Source organism: Gekko japonicus, unplaced genomic scaffold (genome assembly GCF_001447785.1).
Source record: "Gekko japonicus isolate JY-2015 unplaced genomic scaffold, Gekko_japonicus_V1.1 scaffold134, whole genome shotgun sequence".
NCBI lineage: Eukaryota > Metazoa > Chordata > Lepidosauria > Squamata > Gekkonidae > Gekko > Gekko japonicus.
In genome coordinates this window covers 492,245-509,114 of record NW_015172007.1, presented here as the reverse complement: position 1 = coordinate 509,114, position 16,870 = coordinate 492,245, and the positions used below count along the sequence as shown (strand labels likewise).

General features: G+C 39.6%; 1 protein-coding gene across 1 annotated transcript in view; it reads left to right on the top strand.

Annotated features, from left to right (window-relative positions):
• The first annotated feature begins 329 nt into the window (after window positions 1-329).
• Window positions 330-16,870, top strand: part of CDC7 (cell division cycle 7) — a 27,202-nt gene continuing 10,661 nt past the window's right edge. The window contains exons 1-7 of the mRNA XM_015420186.1: window positions 330-397; window positions 9,303-9,391; window positions 11,979-12,062; window positions 12,318-12,453; window positions 13,178-13,271; window positions 13,697-13,839; window positions 15,006-15,252. Coding sequence (XP_015275672.1) covers window positions 9,310-9,391; window positions 11,979-12,062; window positions 12,318-12,453; window positions 13,178-13,271; window positions 13,697-13,839; window positions 15,006-15,252 — 786 coding nt within the window. The 5' untranslated portion in view covers window positions 330-397; window positions 9,303-9,309. The remainder of the gene's footprint in view (window positions 398-9,302; window positions 9,392-11,978; window positions 12,063-12,317; window positions 12,454-13,177; window positions 13,272-13,696; window positions 13,840-15,005; window positions 15,253-16,870) is intronic.

Here is a 16,870-nt window from a genome sequence, read left to right as displayed (position 1 = left end):
CTTCGTCCCATGCAATGTATACCTAAAATACCTCCAACAGCTCACAGAAAGAGAAGCCGCTTCCGCTCCTAGTGTCGAGCATGCTCGCAAGAGGAAACTGTAACCCAAGATTTTGGCTCAACTGTTCACTCCCCTGCCTTTTCCCCATTCTTGCATAGATCGCGGGGAGGAAGTGAGCGGCGATTCGGACCAGCCTATTGCAAGCGCTGTTTCTTCAGGGGTCTACTGGATTGGGTACATCTACTACGTCGAACGGGCTCTGGGATTGGCTATCGAGGGATTGTCCGCAGAAGGCGGCATCATCAAGCTAAAGACCGGAATCTGGAGGCGGAGAGGTGACTCGAACGCGTGTGAGGAAGATTCCCCTCAGACAGCGACGGCTCCTTTTCTTTCTCAGGTAGTTCCAGAACAATCCTCTGCTGCTCTGCTTCTGTTTTCTACAGATGCCCAGGGAAGCGTGGGTGTCTGTGAGAGTTTCCCGCCAAATTCGCGAGGCAAGTTTTCTTCGAGTGCTTCCGGAAGGAGCCAGGGACGGCGAGTGGCAGAAGTTCCTAAGGGTGTGTGTGTGTGTGTTAAGTGCGGTCAAGTCGCTTTCGAATATTTATGGCGACCCTGCGAATTAATGACCTCTAAAATAGTGTAGTTTATATTTTTGGCCTTTAGCCTAATGGGGTCCCGCCTAAGCTGTCTTGGGGCTGCTGAGGGGTACCTCCTCAGTCATTGTTTCCCCTTCCGCAGGCGCAATACTCTCACGGGACGTCTGTGCGCCAGACACAGTAGAGCTGGAGGCTTTATGTTCTTTGTATGCTTTTAAGTCCTCCAGGCCGCCTAAATAAGTCCCGCTAACTTAAAGAGTGGCAGTTCCCAGCTAGAAGTGTACGTTGGATTGCAGCTGCTAGAGGGGACATGGTACTCTGTCATTGTTTTGGCTATAACAGACGAACATAGTTACCATTCTGAAACCTCGGCTTGTAGACCTAGTGTTGTACCCGTGCAACAAAATGAGGTGGCTGACTGCTGAGGTGGTAGAATGGGCTGCACCACCTCAAGATTGCAGGTAAAGTGTTATATTGCTCAAAGCCCCCCAACGTGAATAATTTTGTGCATGTGGAAAGCTTGTCTAGTGGTTGTGTTGTCAGAACAGGATCTGTAGAAAAGAACAAGAGTCCAGTAGCACCTTAGTAAGGTAAAGGTTTCCCTTGCTCGAAAGCCAGTCGACTCTGACTAGGGTTGCAGTGCTCATCTCCGTTTCCAAGCCGAAGAGCCAGCGCTGTCCGAAGACATTTCCGTGGTCATGTGGCTAAACATGACTAAACGCCAAAGTACACGGAACGCTGTTACCTTCCCACCAAAGTGGTACCTATTTAGCTACTTGCAGTTTCTTGCTTTTGAACTGCTAGGTTGGCAGGAGCTGGACCTTAAAGACTAACAAAATATGTGGCAGCGTATGAGCTTTCGTGAGTCACTGCTCATGTTTTCAGATACCTGTTAGAGCCAAATTCAGAACCCCACTCTGTCAAAACTTCCTAATTTACCCCAGCCTAACCTATCTCCTAGCATCGTGAGGATAAAATGGGGTGAATGATTCATGCCGTCTTGAGGAAGGGCAGGATACAAATCTACTAAATATAAATACACTGAATGTGAAAGCCTGCGTAACTAACTTTCTCCATTTGCAGAGTGTTTAGATGAGGGGGCATTGGAAACATCCTCCATCTATAGCCTGGAGTGGTACAGATTATTCAGCCTCCTCATCCTCTATCATGTATATTGCAGACCTTTAATAGGGATACTCTTGTTGAAGATTCTGATGGTTCTAGCTTTGTTGTCAATTACTCCCAGTGTATTAATTCAGCATTTTTCAAGTTTTTGAACTTGGTTCTCCATTCAGAACTTGCTCTACCTCCTGTATGTATGTAATGAGTTCTGTTGTGGAACATGCTGAAATTTTCATCTGTTCCTTTTCTTCCCAAATCAAGTTGGAATGATAGAATAGAGGGGATCAGTGGGATTCTTCTGCCAGGTGGCCTTCAACTAACTCATTTCTTGGAAAGTGGGAGGAACTGAGGCTCTCAGATCCTCACACTATGTGTGTGAGAAAAAGATGTAACTTACATCCACTTTGACTGGAATAACGCTTCATAGGATTGTACTGCCAGTGTTTTATGGTGCAATCCTGTGAATGTTTATTTAAAAGAAAAACCTACTTTGTTTAATGGAACTTACTCCCAGGTAACATTGCACAGGACTGTAGCATTAATTGTTCCACTGACTGCTTGCAGTTTGTATTTTTGGAAGTAATAACTCTGAGGATATCGCATTATATGCCTTGAAGTAAAAGGGATAACCAAATTTGTTAAAACATGGATACTGGTCAGGTCTACAACCGATATATTCCTTTTGGCAAAGGGAAATCTGGCAGTTACATAGCAGGTAGCTTCACTGGCTTTTGATTGGCCAGAGGCCTGCAAGATTTGTGAAATCTTGTTTTGAATTGTGAATATATTCTGATTTGTAAATCTGTATTGTATAGACTTCTTGATTAATGGCCCAAAATAAACAAACTATGCTAATGATAAGGACAACAGTTTGAATTTTACAGGAGAAAAAGGTACAGAAAGTACAGTATTCAATATGTTTGGACAGCACTGTGTTCAGTGATTTTAGAAATAGTTTCACATCATGTACAAACTAAATGACAAAGTTTAGGGTAGATTGTGCTTGGCTCTTTAATATTTATGCTTGCAACCTTCAGTTTAAATGCAGTGGAAAGCTTGTATTTGACCAGGAGTCTTGCTAAAAGGAGCTACTGTGTAAAGTTAACCTGCTCTGACAAGCCCCAGATGTTCTCTCCAGACCAGTGACTTGATGGAGCTCAAACAATGATCATGGAAGTATGATTTCCACATTTTGAGCTGAAATAGATGAGTATAGTTGTCCAGTAACAGAAAATGAAAAAAACAGTCAAATTTAACGGCAGTTACTAAATAGTTCAAAAGATAGCAGAATTGGTCCTGAAGCTGTGTCAGTGTAATACACAAGCAAACTATTCTTAATTCTAATGCTGTTTCATTGTGACTTTTATATCTTGGTTATTTCCATTTCTTATCCAGAAGTAATCCAGTGTGTTTTGTTACATGTTTCATACAGTTTCTTGTAGTTCATTAGCTGGCTGCTAGATTATTAACATTTTTTTAAACATTTACAATTTTGCGATACATATTTATATGTTAGACTAATATGGGTAAAATAAATTGCCTTGTGGGCATTAATCTGTGCAAGCCTACAGTGGACTAAGTTGAAGCTGGTTAATCAAAATTTCAGGAATAAAATCCAGCTATTGGAACAAATTTTAATTTAACCTTAATTGAAACTTCTGTTCCTTTCTTCAATTTTTTTTTCTTTTGCTGTCAAGTTGCAGCCGATTTATGGTGACCCTGTAGGGTTTTCAAGACAAGAGACGCTCAGAGGTGGTTTGCCATTGCCTGCCTCTGCATTGCAACCCTGGACTTCCTTGGTGGTCTCCCATCCAAACACTGATCAGGGCCAACCCTGCTTAGCTTCCAAGATCGGGCTAGGCTGAGCTATCAAGATCAAGGCTTCTTCAATCTAGCATTTATTTATTATTTTAAAATATTTATATCCCATCTTTCTGTAAAACCCAGGAAGGCTTACAAATAACTTTTTAAAACTATAATTAAAACAATAACACTAAACCAATATAATAAATACAATATGTCTTCACTTATGGTCCAATATCAAACATTAAACACAATGACAGACATCCACCAGGGAGAACTGGAATCAGTTTCTAACAGCTTTATCCCCAAGTCAGCACTAAGCCCTGCAAATGAGCACTGCTTTACTTGCTTTCCTAAATGTGCCAAAGAAGATGCCGATGCATTTCTACAGGCATGCTTTAGAGTAGGGGCAGTTATGTGGAAAGCTAGGAAACAAACCACAGAGATACCACCCAGTGAGAAGTAACAAGAAAAAAACCCTGAAATATTCTGGAATGCTAACATTCCCATAATGGAATAAAATTAATAGTTTAGTAACACTGGTTTAGTTCCACTGGAAATAATCCGTTCATAGGAAACAACATTGAAGTGTAGCCCAGGGGCGGGGAGGGACTACATTCATATCCTCCATTTCCCGCCAAATCCCTTATTAGAACTTGAGCTCTCTGTAGAACCAAATCTTGATTATCCTGAAACCAGTATCACTGAATCAGCATAACCCATGAATTACAACACAGCTTTGCCAGTACAAGCCTTGTTGAAACTGTCCATCTATAATTATAATCACCTGTTTGTAATAGGCGCACACTTTTTTTTAGTACTCATTTGGAGTAATCTTTGGGGTGATGTGATCATCTCTCCACTAGAGGACTCCACCAAGTGTCCACAGCGGTTAAAATGATGTAATGTTGATATAAATTAGTAGCATTCCTTCACAGATATGACGAGCAAGTAATGAAGGTACTCTAAGGCTAGCAACTTCTACATTATCCCTAGTAGGTTCCAGCAAATGCACTAACACATGGCTAACAGCAACATGTACTTTAATGAGAGAGGAAAAGGAAAGCTTCATGCAACAAAGATGGGAAATAGTAACTGGGTTCAAAGGTAGACCTTTAGTGGCTGCCAGTTGAGTAGTAAGAGTGCTACTAGACTTTCTTCCTAGTGCTCTCCTAGCATAGTTTTAATCAAAGTCTACCTTTAATCTTAATAGTAGTTATGTTCATGCTCCAGCCTTTATAATCCTCACTGATGACCTTCCAGTTCTCACAAGCCTGCTCCTGGGCTGCAGTTCTCAGACCTGTTCTTTGTGTTTTCCCTTCTTTCCTTTCGCCTCAACCACACAAGAAAAGATAACTGAGGTCAGAGGCAGGGGCTGTTGGGAGAAACAGTCCCTAATCTCAGCATTACCATTATAACAATGTCCTTTGTGATGCAATCACTTGGCAATGAATGTTTCAGCTGAGTCCATCTAATCATTGCACAACATCTTCCAAATAGCAACTGGACAGTGATACTTCCCAAACGCTAATGAAATGGTTTGGCTATGGACCATATAATGAAAGATGAAGAAATTTCTGTTTCATTATCTGCTTTCTGAGGTATCCACTCTCCACAAACAGTATTTTAATAGTATTTGTGTAAGTCTGCTTATTCATTAACATGAGAATTGAGTACATTGGTACAAGAAGTACTTAAGCAATGTCATGTGCTGTTAGTACACGTCCTCTAAAATATATGGAATTAGTACATGTCAGAGGGGTTAATTGGCTAGGCAGACTGCTGTTTTCAGGTTCATCAGATTACTTTAAACAGTAAATGCCTTGTTCTCTGGGATGTCTCAATTATTTTTTTTCCTTGCCTGCTCCTGCTTCAAAATTTCGTTTTCTGTTAAATAATTTACCCTGGGTAAAGAACCAGAATAATATAAAATAGATTTCAGTTCTCTAGGTCTTGGATTGAATACCTTTTCATGTATCCTCACTGTGGGCATTGAACATGCTCCCCTACTCCACCTGCCACAAACATTTATGCTAGAAGTGTATGTCTACTGGGGAGAGAGAATGTTATGTATATAACAACCATATGGCTCTGTTTGGCACACAAACTCCACATCGAAATTTCATGTGGTTTTCTGTGCATGCCCCCTTGTGATAGAATCTGGTTGTCTTAACACAGTTCGATTCGGCAAAGAGAGATTCCTCTCTTGGAAGAAGATGGGGGGGGGCAATGAGGAGCAGTTTCTTAGCTGGGAGAGGGTAAACGATCGAAAGCTGGCCCACAGCAATTATTTATACAGTTACTTATACCATTGAGGGTATTTTTCTTAGATCAGAGAAAGTAGAGAACATACAATACGGAATGCATAATCTGAATACTGTGACAGGCCGTTTTTATCAACTGAGGGGACCCACATGGCCTCCTATGATTTTGGAGGAACCAGTTTTGTTTTAAGGTATAATCCTTACCCTCAGATACCAAGTGTTCTAAAGGTAGCAAGTGTCTAGGCTTTGAGTTTGCTGCTGTAAAGTTACTAAGTAGAATATGGAGGTCACAGAGGCAGGAATTATGTATGAACAACAAAGAGTTATTTATTTACAAGTAGGTTTCAAGGAACAGATCAGCAGCACAGGTCTCCAGATAGATAAAAGAGAAACCTGGCTGAGGCACATCGACTTAGAGAGTTCATTTCTATTTACTTTAATACTTCCAAGCATAAGCAAGCTTTTACCGATTAGACACTAGGTTGGATCCTCTCACACACACCCAGGATTCCACCCACACCAACCTGCCTTTTCCAAGAGTCAGACTAAATGGTACAAGATCTGCTCATTACCAGAGCCAGGCCTAACAATTGGGTACTCTACTCTCTGTCGGAAGTAGAGCCAAACCTCTCTGCCGCACTACCAAGCAGAGCTACCCTTCACTCTGCTCTTTTCCTGAGCCAGACCTGAGTTCTCACTGCTCTCTCCCTGAAGTTGAACTGAACTGCTGCTGAGCCCCCCCCCCTCAACATTCAATCCCCCTTCCCAAAAGTGTTTGGATGCTGGAGCAGCACTCCCATAGGCTCAAGTGTTCAGGGGTGGGACAGCCTTCTGTCTATCACAACACCTTGATGTGAGGGTACATATCTATAAGCAATTTCTAATTATCACAGACAATCTTAGGCCTAATCGTGATCTTTATTAAAGTGTGATGATTTTTACAACATTTTACCCTGATGTTTAATACTTCAGAATAAATAGATTGCATTTTCAGGAGCAGGTGCTGATTGTCAGTATTACTGGGGGTACTGAAAGCAGTGAGTATTTGCAAATATTGTTCTAATAAGGGGTTGCATCTACTAAGAATTTGAAATACAATTAAATATGCAAAATAAGGGTGACCATTGGAAATAATTTTTGTGTGGAGAGGGAGAGCGAACTATTCCTGTATTTTGTAACTTGTCATATCTAAATTCAGTACTTAGCATTTTATACAAGACTGTCAAATAGACCAGATTTTCATTGTACTAATGTGCCTATAAAAGTGCCTTTAAGAAGAATGTGGTCTGTACTGGTACTTCCAAATTTGGCACACTTTATGTGCCGTCCTTTAGTAGGGTCATGGAGTTGGACACTTTTTAAAAAAGATGTGGATCCTCACTTTGGAGTCAGGAATTAATTTTCCTCCAGGCCAGATTGGTTAGGGGTTCTGGAGGTTTTTTGCCTTCCTTTAGGCATAGCGCAGGGGTCATTGGGGGAATGGGGTGGATGGGAGGTTGTTGTGAATTTCCTGCATTGTGCAGAGGGTTGGACTAGGATGACCCTTGAGGTCCCTTCCAGCTCTATGTTTCAGTGTTTTTAGTGGAGTCTAATGCAATTTAAAATTAGAAAACTTTGTTGTTTCACCCTAGTGTAATTCTATGCAAAGTTACTCTCACTGATGTCAGTGGGCTTAGACTGGAGTAACTGTATAGGATTGCACTGCTAAATCCTCAAAAGCTAATCCCCCCCTCCTTTCTGGATAAAATGAGCAACTGTTGTCAAATTTAGGAGAGATTTTCATAAAACATTAAAAGTTTGTATTAATTGCTGACCAAATATAAGTCGTTTGTCAGCTCACTTATTGTACAACTTTTTTAGTCTGAGATATAGCCACATTGTTAAAATAGATTAATATGAAAAGACAACAGTAAGTAAACAACAGTTATTACAACAGTTAAAACAACAGCCGCCCTGAGCCTCCGGGGAGGGCGGGATAAAAATGTGAATAATAAATAAATAAATAAATAATATTATTTCTTGGGCATTGGAAGGAGAGGTGGAATAACAGAGTCCTTATAATATCTTCAATTCTATATTTGTTTTAAAATAGTTTTTATTAGATGATATATATAACACAATTTCTTGCATATTTTTTTCTTACAAAATACAGTTTAAATATTATGAGATTTAAATTCTTCACTTCAAATTTCTTACAAAGTGATGGTTCTTAAAAATAACTGAAAGTGCCACCTGCTGATTTTACAACAGTTTTACAACAGGGATTGTTTCCCCACTACAGATAACCATTCTAGCTTTTACTCCCTCAACATTTAGATGTTCTAGTCGGGCTGCATCTACCAAATACTAATCAAAATAATTTAGAACTTTGTATTTCCAATAACCTGCCCCTTTGTGTATTCTAGCAATTTGCTTTATGTTGTTACATTCAATAAGTTCAATTATCTTTAATGTTTTCTGCAATACAGCAAAAATTACTTTAAAGATGCAGTCCTTTGAACACTTACTTAGAGTTACACTCATTGGTCTATATGGGACTTTTCCAATGCATCCAAATTAAGCTATGTAACATACATAATATGTTCGAATGGGATTGGATCCACTTGTCCTGGATAAAGTGGCATTTGCTTTTTTAAAAAATCTTTTATTTAATGTAATAATCAGATATACATTTTTAACATATCACCAAACTACAGACATCGTTAACATTTCAAATTAAAAAAACAAAATAATCAAATATCATATTACAATAATTGTGTCTAAACTCAATGAAAATTCTTCTTGTAGTGAAAAATATTCAAAAAAAGAAATTCCAAAACTAAATTTTGACTGATATTCCTTGTTTTTTTGCATTAAAGGCTCTGATATTTTATCTGGTATACAAAGGTCACACATCTTAGCAATCCAGTCAGAAATCAATAGTTTAAAGCTTTTCCAAAACTTAGCTATAGTTAATCTAGCTGCTGCACAGATTTTTGACAAGAGTTTTATTGTTTATTTTGTGGGCTTGTTTCTCTCATAAGTTAAGCACTCGTATATTTGGGTCTAGAGGTATTTTGTAGTTAGTTATTTGGTATCAACCAGAGCTTGAGCTTTTTCCATTGTAGCCCCCACTCTATTGAATGGGCTCTCTGAAGAGGTAATGGGAGCCCCCCTCATTCAGGAGGCACTGCAAGTCTTGTTTGTTTGCCAGGGCATTTGTTGAGATATGAACAGTAGTAGGTATGTTTTAAGGAGGGGAGGAAAGTATTGGGGCATTTTTATTTTATTTGGTTTTAATCTTATAATGTTTTGATTATTACTTGCAAGCTTCCTTGAGCCAAGAAGAAAGGCAGGGTATATGTATTTAAATAAATAAATGCATTACTGTACCATTTCCCTGACATTTTTGTCATCTACCTCACTATCTTGTGGTTTCGCTCTTGAAACTGTCTGGCCCTGGAAAGTATGGCCCATCAATCCTGAAAAGATCATGTCACTCACTGTTCTCACAGTCTTCTTGTTGGCTTTTTGGTAGTTTTGCAATGGAAGCAGCTCATGAGGATGAACTTCACCTGCATTGTGAAGATCCACATAAGAAATATGAACCCAACAAGAAACTGACAGGTAGGCTATAATTCATGAAAATCTGTACAATGTATGCGAGGCTCTTTGTTTTGGTTGTGGCAGACCAACACACCTATCTCCCTGGAATTTAACATACCAGGGTCCCGGTCACACGGGCAGGAAACCGCGGGGGGGAAGTGTGGCAGTTTGCCCCGGGGCAAACTAAGGCGCGGTTACCTGATCAGACCTCCCGTGGAGGTACTGTGGAGGTTCCGTGGGAAAGGAGAGGTGCCGATCGCAGGACAATCCCACGCGCAAAAACGAAGTGCGCGGTGCGGCAAACTGGAAGGTTTTATTTTTGTTTACACCATGACTGCGCATGCTCCGTTGTGTGCTTTTGCGCATCCACAAAGACTTGAAGGGAAAAAAAACTTTTTCGCCAGGGAACATGGGCGGGCGCCGGATGCCACCGGAAACGCGATCAGACGCCCGCCCTTGCCCCGCGGTTTCCGTAAACTAGTACCTCGGAGGTACTAGTTTTTTGCCGCATGGTTTCGGCAGGAAGCCTCGTTTGAGCCACGGGAGTGCTACACTTCCCAGATGTGCCGGTGAGATCGCGCCCCGAAAACCCGCATGTCTTCCGTCTGACTCGCATGGCTAATGTTCCGTGTGACCGCAGCCCATGTTACCCTTTTCATTAGTGCTTCCTTTCTTGTCTTCTTGGGTTTCTTCAGCACAACAATCTGGCATGCAATGGTAATAGATTCTTTTAATACAATTCATATAAATTTGATTGGAGCTGAGGGATGACTATATGCTAGAGTACAGACAAGCCTGTGGAGGAAACTGGACTTTAAAGTGATAGACTGTTTTAAATGTACATGCTAATTCTCTTAATTCCCCCCCCCCCAAATCCTACTTACTTATAATTAAGCTAATTCCAAATAGAGCAACATGAGAGTGATACAGAGGTCAAAGTGATGAGGTCCAAGTATTTATAAGAGTCTGTGGCTCAGATCTAGATAATTGCTTGAACTTACAAAACTTGAAGCAGTCGATCATTGGAATCTTTGGCTTCCCCCCCCCCTTTAAACAGCTGACTATCACAAGATGCTTTTGAAACTAGCTTCAGTTTCAAAAGCTTCCCCCCACCATATAGCATGGACACTGTTGCTAGGAAAACACAAGCAAAAAGTCGTCTTGGGCTCATGGAAATAATTTTAGAGTTCTTTGAATCCTGGCCTCTGACTTTAAATTGCAATTTTCCAGGTGTGAACTGCATGCATAGATGTGGTTTGGAATGGGCTAAGGAAGGGTGAAACACATACACACAGAGCTGCTTGAGACTATATACTCTCTTGTGGCATCTGAGTAAGCTGCCCTAGAAGACATTCAGCTGGGGAAAGTGTGCAGATTGTTCTGTGGCTGGGGATGCAATGTTTGTGGTTTTATTTGGTGTGAGGCAGGCTTGCTATAGCTTATAAAAATATTTGTTGTGGGAAAGGGCAATGTACTACAACTTTCTAGACCTTAGAATAGGAATAGCTGAGCTTAGATGCATGCCATTGTGTTCCCTTTGTGTATGTGGGGGGCATTGTTTTTTAGTACTTTTTAGTACCTTGGTTTAAAAGAAGAGATTGGATTTATACCACACCCTTCACTACCCAAAGGCGTCTCAGAGATGTTTACAATCCGTTTCCCTCCCAACAACAAACACCCTGTGAGGTAGGTGGGGCTGAGAGAGCTCTCTCAAGAATTGCCCTTGAGAGAGCAGCTCTGAAAGAACTTATGACTAACCCAGGGTCACACCTGCAGCTGCATTTGGAGAACTGGGGAATCAAGCCCAGTTCTCCCACATTAGAGTCCGCGCTCTTAACCACTACACCAAACTGGCTCTCTCTTAGTTAACTGCAACAATACACAACTGCCAAGTTTGTGTGTGTGTGTTTTGATTTTTGTACAGATGAGAACATGAAAGGTTTATGACCCAGATTGACTGTCGAGTGTTCTTTATATCACCTGTATGCTTGGTTAAAACCTACTGAGGTGACAACAGCTGTCCTTTGTAAAATTACGGTATTGAAACACTTAATAGAATCTGGTTACAGGGTTGTTGTTTTTTGTAAGTTTCAGAACAAACAGGCTCTTGTCAAAGCATTTTTAGACATGTAATGGAGAATAATTTTCTACCATAGCTAAGGCTCCTGCCTATGTTGCCTTGGTTTTGCAAAAAACAGGCAATGTAGCATCCTTGCCATGCCATCTAGTGACAGGAGCATGAAAAGCAGCAACTTTAAAATCTTAGAAACCAGGCTTTGAATTCAAAAACGCTGGTCTTCTGGTAGCCCCTTAGCAGCCACACTCAGCTTGTTTCTATTTAACAAGTAGTTCTAATGGAATACACATGTCTGTTGTAATGATTATTGTTGACTTTTAGGGGTATGAGGATTACAAACTTTAATTGGTGTGGATTGTTTAAGATCATACATTCATTCATTCGTTCAGTTTATACCCCGCCCTCCCCGTCGGAGCAGGCAAACTAGAGGAGTTTGTATGCTAATATTTAAATTCCACTATTTATCTCACGTGGATATTTTCAAAGTATTCTCTGTGATAACCTACAGTGCACAAAATCTTGTCTTAACAGGAGCAAGTACAGATATTGAAAAGCTTTATCAAGCAGTGCCACAGCTTGGAAGTATGTTCAAAATTAAGGGGAAAATTGGTGAAGGTAAATGTAGTTGCTTTGATATTCCTAGCAAATATAGATTAAGCTGTCTTTTATGGAAATAGGGTAACTGTTCATCTGCTTTCATGATCAAATAATACTGGAATTAAATAACATTGCTTTCCTGATTATGTTTGTGACTCTTAACTTTATAACTGACACTATTGAAACAGAAGTGCTTTATAGAAATATAAAGTTATCTATGTCTTTTAAACTGGAGAATGTTAAATGTGTATTAAATAAGCTTACCTATTACAGGTACGTTTAGTTCTGTTTACTTGGCCATAGCCCAATTACGAGGAGGCCGTGAAGAAAAAGTGGCTTTGAAACACCTGGTCCCTACTAGTCACCCTTTACGAATTGCTGCTGAACTTCAGTGTCTTATAGTAGCTGGGTAGGTCTAAAAGTCTTAATTTTAATTTTTTTAAAAAATTATTTTTTTATTTTATGCAAAAGTCAACTTTCCTAAGAAGCATAGCAGGTCTAGTTAGGAATTGTTCTGATGTATTATGTTAAAGGTACCACTTACATCCCAGTTTCTATTATACATTGTACAGTCAGATCAGCTTAGTGGGAGAGTACAGCTGTATTCTGATTTAACATTTTAATGAAGTGCGAATGGCATGGTAAGACACATGCATAGTAGATGCATAGTAGATCAAAACACGATTCATGAGGTAATGTTTTACAGTGCAGTATGTTGATAATGTGTACTGGAAAACCTGTATGTACTATACACTAAAATCTTCTGTGCCAAAGTAATTAACATTCTGCATAATTTTTGCATAGTTTTTCCTGCTTGAGCTCTTTGTGTGAGTTAGTTCTGCCAGTCCATTCCATTGATGCAAGGAATGTCCTGCCACTTCAAGAGCCTCCTCTGCTGTGGTAGAGCTTCTGGTGTCAGCAGGAGTCTCCTTGCGCCAGAAGAATGTCATCCAATAAAGACAGGAAGGATCCAAGTCCATGTCAGTGCTAAGCCACTATTAGTATGTAAACACTTTTCTTGGACATAACACAGGAGTATGGGGAAATCATTATGCTCTCAAATGTTGACAACGTGGACTCTATATGTGGGAAATAATTTTTTTTGTGTATTTCCCCCACCACCACTCTTTTAGGGGACAGGATAACGTCATGGGAGTTAAATATTGCATTAGAAAAAATGATCATGTGGTTATTATTATGCCTTATCTGGAACATGAATCCTTTTTGGTGAGTTTCAAACTTATTTTTAGAGCAGTTAAATCTACTGGTTTATGACTGGTCGTATTATCTTACGTCCCTCTGATGTGTACTCTGTAATTCGGGAAACTGTAACTTGTAGGCAAAAGCTTCTCATAAATACTATGGATCAAATAACTATGTATGCATTAAAACATCTTGGTAATGGTTTGTGACATTCCATCAATTTAAAGCTGTATTGGTTCTAGCACTATTTGACTATTGTATTTTGGCAGGGGTGTCATTTTGTTTTTTGGGGGTTGTTTTGTTATTTGATACCAAAACTTGCATTGGCATTGCTTGATATTGCTGTACCTTTGTAAAATTGAGATTAAAACAAAGTTAAAAAAACACAACAGTTACAAGAATTAAAACTACAATTCATTGTCCAGTTATTTATTTTACTGTTCTTTCAGGATATCTTGAACTCTCTCTCTTTTGAAGAAGTAAAAGGTTATATGTTCAACCTCATTAAAGCACTGAGGCGCATTCATCATTTTGGTATTGTTCACCGGGACATCAAACCCAGTAACTTCCTATATAACAGACAACGGAAAGAGTAAGTCTACCCATTTTGACTGTGGTATATTCTCATATGGGGGAATATGTGTCTCATATGGGAAACTTAGTAAACTTAGCTACTTCCCTGCTCTAGCAGCACATGCAAAGCTAAGGCCGCCCTGAGTGTTTAGTGGCAGATGCTGGACTATGAACTGCTGCCAAACAGCTGCAAATAAGCAGAGGATGACATGATTTCAACAAGCAGGAGAAAGAAGTGTTTAACCCTTTCATTGCTTACCACATCCTGCATCCTACTCTTTTTCAAAATCCATACATGCTACAGCCAGAGGGGAAGGGGTTGCAGGAGGAAAAAAGTAGGAGGTTAACCTTCTCTACCTCCACCCTGGTTTCCCTGCTGCAAACCCCCCCCCCCTCCGCTGCCACATTTATTTGGCAACAGCAGCTCTGAGTCATTGCCTACAACCAAATATATAAATTGTCTCTAAATTAATACGTTATTGTAAGACGTCAGACCAAATGATGTACTCCCCATTCTAGTTGGCAGGAAACAGTCAGCTCAGTATTCCACAGTCTGTGTAGAAAGATGACCACTTCCTGCTGTTCTTCAGTATTTTGTCTCCTTCAGCATTTGTCCAGAGAGAAGCAGAAATTCCCTTTAAGATCCCTCGTATTATCCCATCTGAAACTTATTGCACGTGATATTATAAAGGTTCTATTTTGATATGATAAATCTCCCTCATTTTCACAAAGATGGCTAAAAGGATGCTGTTTAAAATTAAATGTATGTATTTGGCATACAGGCTATAGCACAGTCAGACATACAGCCTTCATTTCTGTCTTAGAGACAGGTGTTAAAGTACATGAGGGGCCATCAGGAACAGCTAGTGTTTGTGGCAGGGATTATTCTGATATATAATAACCAAAATCCCTTTTTTTTTTTTTTTTTGCATCCCTGGAGGGATATTTTTATTATTTTTTATAAGACTACAAAACTGCAAAGAAAATATAAGGGAGGGGGCTAACATCTAAGGATAAAGGATAGATAACCACACTACACTAAAAACCCAAGAGAAGGATATCATATCCATGTTAATCTAAATGTTATTAATAAAAGTGTTAATATAAATGCACTTGAAGTATAAATGCACTTGAAGTATAAATTTTACTTTTTTATTGTTATATCTTTCCTAAATTGTGTTTTAGATACGCCCTGGTTGACTTTGGTTTGGCACAAGGAACTCCTGACACAAAAATAGATCTTCTCAAGGTTGCCCAGTCTGAAGCCCAGAAGGGAAGTTTTGCATACAAGCCTCACCTAACTTTGGGAAGTCAGGTTTCTGTCATTTCCACAGCACCTAGACAGCTAGTTCATCAATCAGCCTCAAAAACTGGTACTAAAAGGCCCTCTTCCTTTTCACAAACACAGATTAAACAAGGACACAAAAGAAAGGTTTTGTACTACTTCCTCAATTTTTCTGTGTTAATATGCTTAATTATTACTTCATCCAACAGGGGGAGATGTAATACTAGGATAAAGTTCCCGTCTCTGATTCAGAATCTTTGTGCTTCTATAATAAAAACTGTTTATAAAATGCAACTGACAAAATTGATACTTGTTTCTGTAGTAATTATTCCTGCACAGCATTTATCTGAAGGCCTTGCCAATATACTGTAACTTATAAACTAAATTATCACAGGTTAACAAAAATCCTGCCTCTGGATCCTTCTATTACAGTCAGTTCTCTGTACTGAGGTATATACTGCTTCAAATACTAGTATCAGTGTACATTGTCGTATTACAGATTTATGTCTATTTAACCACAAATACTTATCGACAGCCTGTTGTCACTTATGGCTCCTTGTTATGCGAAAGTGAGGGAAGAGATGTATGTTGATGCTTCAGATATGACATTGTTCAAATCAAACAGATGACCCTAGAGAATTTATTCAGTAGGTTAATGTGGATGTCAGTAGATAAATATGGATGTATAAATCTTTAATGCCCTCTTGTTCATGGAATTAATGTTATTAGAGCAGTAAAACAGTGCCTTCCATTTTTTCCAAGGCATATTTTTCAGATGGTTTTTGCAATCTTGTGTGTGCTATTCCCCATAAATTAGCCTGAAGTTAGAAATCACCATTTCTGCATTTTAAAGTGCTTTGGAAGAAAGGAGAAGATTCATGTCATTTTTTTTACACACTGACTCCATAACATGATAATTAATATGCATGTACAGTAATTCTTTTTTTTTTAATCCCCTGAAAACAGGATAGCTTTATTTATTTTTGTTACACCTACAGAACTACAGAAAATAGAGATGGGAAGGGGAAAAAAATAAAAAACCCTGGGGTATGAGACAGCAAATAAAAGAGCCCACACTATGACTAAAAACCCAAGAAAGGAAGGTCATTAACAGTTAGTATTCAGTTAGTCATAAAAATAATAACTTTTCGTTTAAGTCAATGAATTCAAGAGTTAGTGAGTCCGTTTTAGTAATTGTCTATTTTCTTTTTTTGATGTGCACAAAGTCTCTTTCATCTTCTTCCATTGCGGGTCTTTAACTTCCAAAGAGTTACTTGGGTCCCCTTAGCCGCAAATCATATGCATCTCTGCCTCCTGGGTCTCCGTCCATCTCTTCCAGAGTGTCTGCTTGGCCCCCTCCATCTGGCTGTTCTTCCCTTTTCGATCCATGAAACTGCTTCAACCATTCTTCCGCTTTAAAAACCGAGTCAATTTTCTCCCTTTTGTCTTTATATTTAAACACCACACCCTCGGGGAAAATCCAGGAATACGGAATCTGGTTGATCTGGAGGGTTGAAACAAGTTCCTTGTAGGCTTTTCTCTTCTATCGAATCTCAAATGGGGTGTCCTTTAGGACCCTGATAGTTGTTGCTCCCAGCTGCAGGGGATTGACTGCTGTCGCTCTGAGAATATCATCTCTCACCTGCCTTCGGAGAAACTTGACAACAATCTCGCCCGGTAGATTATTTTGCTTAATATACTTAGAGTAGGATCGATAAACCACCTCGATCTCTGCTTCCGCTTCTACCGATGAGCTGCCGAGCGC